Consider the following 6579-nt stretch of genomic DNA (forward strand, 5'->3'; position numbering starts at 1 on the left):
TGGCTTCAAATCTTGGACTTTCCCCTGTTCTGCTTTAATGTCTACACTTGGTTCCACTTCACCATCATCAACTCCTTCAGTCACTCTGACTTCAGTTTGATGGTACCTGGTTAGTTCAACCTCTCTTTTAACACTAACCAGAATTTGGCATTTATTGTCACGTGATTTCCGCTGTCGTAACATTACTGTCTTCTTTCGTGTATGGCATGGCTAATCTTGCAAAAACCTTTTCCATAGGAAGACAAAAGTAATATCTTAGGTGAATGATACAAAACAATGGTTAGCTAGAGTGAACGGAATTTAAAACTTTCCTGACCAACGTGTTATATGAAAAATTTATATACACGTGATAAATGAAAAGTCTTGAAAACTTCTATATTAAATATAAAGTATATTTGTTTGTTTGCGTGTTTTTTAATTTCGCGCAAAGTTACACAAGGTCTATCTGTGCAAGCCGTCCCTAATTTAGCAGTGAAAGACTAGAGGGAAGGAAGCTAGTCATCACCACCCACCGCCAACTCTTGGGTTACTCTTTTATCAATGAATAGGGGGATTGAGCGTCACTGTATAACGCCCCGACGGTAGAAAGGGCGAGCATATTTGGTGGGACGGGGATTCGAACCCGCGACCGTCAGATTGCGAGTCAAACGCGAAATATAAGGAATTAGAAAACACATGATATGCTTACCCACCACAAAGGTAAAATAATATGTTAAACTCTTTATTTATTTGAAGAACAGTACATATCTACAACACTGTATAGGCAAAATAAGTCAAATAATGGAATCACAACACTTCTCTCTGACGACAGTTCGATGTGGCCCCCAGTGGCACAATAGTATGTCTTCAGACTTACAACGCTAGAATCCGAGTTTTTATACCCGTGGTGAGCAGAGCACAGATAGCCCATTGTGTAGCTTTGCGCTTAATTACAAACAAACAAACAGTTCAATGTGAGAGGAAGATTTTTAGAAATTCTTAGTAGAAGTGAGAAAATTAACAACTATAAATATTTCTTACAATTTTCATAGAGTTTCCCCTCCCGTGCATTTGATCATCTTATAAATAAAAATAGAGAAAAGACAGCTTCCAGGTATACCTCTAAGCCTTTAACGAAACTAGAGGACATATATATTGGGTTACTTACTCATGATACCTCTTCCGTGGGAGAGTTTACCATAACACAAAAATGGAATGACCCTGAACAATGTGTGGTATATGGCTGTGACATTCCATAGGTGGTATAACTGACTGATGAACGCAATCACGCGTCAGACACATGTAAGTAGGAAAATTACAATAATCCGAGTGCAAAAGAAAATGTTTACTTTGCTGGGCTAAAAGAGAGTGAAATTTGACATTTTGTTTCTCATTTATCTTCAAGCTGGTCTTAAAAATCCCTAGTTTTCGTCTTTAAATCCAGTGAAATAAATAAGAAATACAAACTGCGAATTGACTCTGTATATGCAGTATTTTATTCTTGCACTAGACAAACATGTTTCACCTCATGACATTTGCCTATGACAAATATGCACAACCTTTTCAAGAATAGCTTCAATGATGAATTATAATACTGTTTTAAACTATTTCTTAAAACAATAATGTCAAGAGCGGGATTATTTTGGTAAAAGTAAAATAGAATCAAACTGATCTTCGGGATGAAAAAAGCATGTTCAAAATGAAAATGAAAATATGTTAAAGATGATGAAATATCGGAAAGTTGATTAAGAAGAAAGATAAATTTAAAATAAAACAAGGAAGAAAGAGACAAAGAACAAGAAGGAAGACATATAAAATTAGAAGAAACAGATAGAAAATTAAAAGCAAACCAAGAAAAACGAGACATGAATTTGAGAGAGCAATTAAAAGAAATAGACATAGAATTTAAAGGAAGACCATAATAGCAGCAAATTATCGGTTGAAAAAAAATACATCAATGAACTGCATAGAGATCATAAACACACACACACACACAATCAACAAGGTAGAAAAAATATCAGTAAGAGGTAAAGACATCTGGAAAATGAACTTGCATATGCAAGGTTCAAACCAGCCACACCTCTCTCTCTCTGAATCCATCGAAGAATTGCATCTTCAAACACTTTAAGTGATGAAATATGGAAGAGGAGAGCCCATTTTGTTTATAGATTTTACTACTACTACTACTGTACCATCTACGACCACAGAAACTTCATGGACTACTTCAGCTACACTATTACCTTACCAAGGTACATAATTAAGCGAGACAACCAAGACACTAACAAATACAATGGAAAGGAACTATGGAAAGCATGTTTGGTTCCGTTTGAAATAGAAGCTATCCATCTTATTTGTTTAAAAGGGCAATTTTAAACAGCATTAAGCAACCTCACAGCTGATAGTTCTAACATCTATCAACCATTATCAAATAGGTTTGGAATAACACACCAGATAATAGTAAGTCTATTTCTAGAATCTGGTCTTGACTAAATAAATTCTAGAGAAATTACTTAGAGTCATCACATAAAATTTATTTAGTGGACCTATCTGATAAGCTGAACGCATATTCAGTTGAACTGATTCTTGAACATACCACACTTGGATGGCTTAAGAGACTGACAGATGAGAACAATGAGATTTTTTTCTTCTGTAGTTCAAGGATATGAAAATGCTAAAGTCCGGAGTTCGATTCCTATTTTGGTAGCTTTGTATTAAACAAACAAACGTTAACTGTTGTTCAAGCAAGTGTTGATAAACAGTCATTATACAATGGAGTTTATTTATAAGAACTCTAACACCAAATTACACAAAGATTTAGAGAATTAAAGTATTTATGTATCTTAAAATTTTAAATATTTATAATATATTTTTATTTTTCAGTGATTAATGTAAACTGGAGAAGAGGATACATTTTGAATTTTTAAGAAAAAATTTTTAATTCCTAACTTTTCAATGTAATAATTTTATTAAGTGATAAATTTGTTCACAATATTGGGCTATTATTGCAGCGGAACGTTGGGACGAAGATTTGTTACTGGTTTTTAGTTGTATTGATGAACGATTCGTAATACTTATCAATTTTTTTTTTTACGAAATTTCTAATATTTTTTGTTTGTCATAAGTGAATAAGAACATGCAATTGGTAGATCTGAGTGATGCGTGAATAGCGGGAAACTTTGTGTTGTCAAGACGCGCGCGTAACCTACGTGTAATGCTGACTATGTATACACTACAGTACTAAGTAAATAACTGAATTGAATTTATAAGTAAAGTTATGTACAAAATTACAACGATAAGGAAAGGATAACAGTAACCTTGCCATTGTATTAAAAACAACAAAAGAAAACTTATAGGCCCAAGATTACTGTGAAATCTTGTAAATCCCAAGTCCTTATATAGTTACAAACTTATATTAACTTTAGTACTATAACTTAAGTATAACTTGTAATTTTGTATAACTTATAAGTTATAAAACTATTAAAAGACTTAGTTATAGTTATATTTCAATTATTTGTAACTAAATACCTAACAACTATTATTAATAATAATGTATCATGATAACTAAGTAGTTTTATAACTTTTAGTTTTAACTTATTTAATCATTAATGTGTATGAAATAATAATGTATAGCCTAAAGCAGGAATTTGAGGAAACTTAAATTTGTGTGAAAGTTAAAGCTAGTAATAATATTAATATCTTAATTAACAGCTGATGAACAAGCAATTTGTATTTTATTTTCCTGAAACAAAATGTCACCAATGATATAGGCAGTCGTACCAACTAATTATAACATACATCTATGAATTAGATAGAAATTGTTTTTAAATAGTTTCAAAAATGATATATGGTTTCACTAGAGAAAACTTGCTGTACTAATTTTATGATGTTCTTTGTACTTGTATGTAGATGAGGGTATGGGTGTGAATTTAGTGTATCAGGAGTTTTCAGAAAGCATTTGACAAGATGCCACATAAAAGGCTTATTAAGAAATTTATTTCTTTAGATTTGGGGGATAGGTTGGCTTGTTGAACAGAAAACTGGCTTAAATGGAGTTCAGTTAAACTGAATTAATTTCATGAATGTGATACCTCAGGGCTCAGTTTTATGTGTTTTGGTCTTTTTTGCCTTACATCAGTGATGTAGATGAAGGAATGGCCAATAAATTATTTAAATTTTCTGATGATATTGAGGTTTTAGGTATCACTGAGTGTGAGGAGGATGCTGCTTTACAAAAGGATTTGGATCATTTAATGAGTTGGGCGAATAAATGGCAGATGTCATTTAACTATAATAAATACAAGGTAATGCATGTGGGATATTATAATTTGAATTATAAATATAATTTTGATTGGACTAACCTCAACACTGTTATATAAACTATTGCTAAACCTAAGAGTCCTTGAAAATTTCTCATAAGTGACATTTTGAGTCAAAAACTAAGTTTTTTGTTCATGTTGTAACTTAATTTAAGGGATTTGTCAGTTCTTATAATACTAGTACTGCATTCAGTTTTAATATTTTTTTTACAAGTGTAATTTAAAAATTCAAATATTTGTTTATTATTTTTTATTCATCATAGATCTTAGTAGTGAGTCAACTCATGAACTCATAAGAATGGAAAACTTTCAAAAGATAGAAAAAATTGGAGAAGGAACTTATGGTGTAGTGTATAAAGCCAGAGATAAAGAGACTGGAAAGTTGGTAGCATTAAAGAAGATACGTTTGGAAACGTAAGTTTGATCTTACTTTAAAGGTGTTTTGAAAAGTAATGTATGTTTTCAGTAAAATGCAATTACTACAAAAAGTAAAATTTTCTGAGCTGTAAAGTAATTTTCATTGTCATCTGAACTTACAGTTATGTTACTGTGATTTCACTTTTTGTTATGCATGATTTTTTGAGTGTTTCCTGAACCAAGTGGTTTCTAAACATATTTCTGTAGAACCATCCAAGGTAAAAAGAATGATTATAAAAAGCATAGAACAGAATGAAAAATGTATTCCACTACCTGAGTGATAGTGTATAGATTGGGGTTACCAGATGTTGTTAAACAAATTTATAAAATCCTTAACAAAATTATATATTAAATAGATATATAAATCTTTCTAATAACTGTTTAATATTAAGTAATTTTGAAATTTAATTTAAAATTAAGATTATGATCCCTTCTATTTTCTTGTTCTTTTCAAACTTCCTTTCCACCTGTTTTTCTTCTTGTTTTTTGTGACATTTTTATGCTGCTTTCTCTTTCATCTTTTTCCTCAGTCTCTTTATCTCCTTAATTCCCTACATTTTTGTTTAGCCATCCCTTTATCTCTTCCCTTCCACCAGTTATCTATATTTTCTCTATTCAAACTTCTTTTGATGCATTCTGTGTAGATACTTTCCATAATTTCTCTTATTCCGTGCATAATCTTCACTTTCTTCTGAGTCTTTCCAATCTTTGTTCCCATTCAAGTAATTTTTTACAACCATCTTACTGATATTTTCTGTTCATCTCATTTGGTCATTTTTTTTCTGCAAATACATTGCAGTTTTCTTTTCTTTATTTACTTCTTTGTACCATTTATTATATTTTGTCTTTTATATTTAACTTTCTTGTTTAAAGATATATTCGATCTTTTTTTTCATTTTTTTTATAATTCATTTCTTTCTTCCAAATAGTCAATTTCATGATATGAGTGTCTCAGTCTTTGTATTTCCTCTTTCACTGCAATCTTCATCTGGTTTAATGTTTTTATCCTATTCATGCTGTCTCCAATTTCTTATTGTTGTTGATAAATGCAAACTATAATTTATATATAGATTTCGAATCTATCTATTTATTTCTGATTTAATATACTAATGTAAAAATGAAAATGATTTTAAGTAGGTATGTGCTTATAGTTTTACTATGAAACAAATAATAAAAGTACATTTAATTATAAATTTATTGTGACAATTTTAATACCAAAATATGAAATAGTTCTTGATAAAGCTCATTGGTTAAGAGATTATATATATATATATATATTTTAGGTTTTTATTTAAAATATATAAACTGTATTAACTGTTACAATCGCAAAAATGTTATATTATTTATCATAAAGTATATTATCTTGAGAAAGTAGAAAATAACAGTTTTTGTATATTCAGTTTGTAATGTTTATTAAATATTTATGTAAGACAACAATTGTTTATATAATTCAGATTAATTAAAGCCTGAACATTGTAGTGGATGAAGTGTTTAGTTATTTAACCATATAATATATTTACTGTAGAACTTTAAAAAATTAGCTTTTCACTTATATTTTTCTGATAATGTATTCCTGCAAGAAAATGCAGTATAACTATGTATGACATATTTCATACTTTTTGCTTACTCTATACCACTATTCAAGATACTTAATAGTTGGAAATATTTTATAAAGAGTTAAAAGTTAAATAATTATAGTGATAATTAAATATTATATGCATAAGTCTGAGTATGATAAATATAATTTTGAATTGTATTTATTATAACACTGTTTATTATTATGATTTTATTATAATTGGCATAAAATATAATAATCAGTAGTAAATATAGAAATGCAAACTGTTGAATATCATATATAATATTTCAT

The 6579-nt window shown here is 29.7% G+C and overlaps 1 protein-coding gene across 3 annotated transcripts in view; it reads left to right on the forward strand.

Annotated features, from left to right (window-relative positions):
* Positions 1–3137: 3137 nt before the first annotated feature.
* The window catches only part of LOC106468859 (cyclin-dependent kinase 2-like), a 36589-nt gene continuing 33147 nt past the window's right edge, over positions 3138–6579 (forward strand). For 2 of the 3 annotated variants that reach the window (XM_013929300.2, XM_022397216.1), the window contains exons 1-2: positions 3177–3355; positions 4559–4709. In XM_013929300.2, coding sequence (XP_013784754.1) covers positions 4594–4709 — 116 coding nt within the window. In that variant the 5' untranslated portion in view covers positions 3177–3355; positions 4559–4593. Of the gene's footprint in view, positions 3356–4558; positions 4710–6579 lie in introns of all 3 variants that reach the window. The other variant, XM_022397215.1, reaches the window with a different exon arrangement.

This window comes from Limulus polyphemus, unplaced genomic scaffold, assembly GCF_000517525.1.
Source record: "Limulus polyphemus unplaced genomic scaffold, Limulus_polyphemus-2.1.2 Scaffold3194, whole genome shotgun sequence".
Classification (NCBI taxonomy): domain Eukaryota; kingdom Metazoa; phylum Arthropoda; class Merostomata; order Xiphosura; family Limulidae; genus Limulus; species Limulus polyphemus.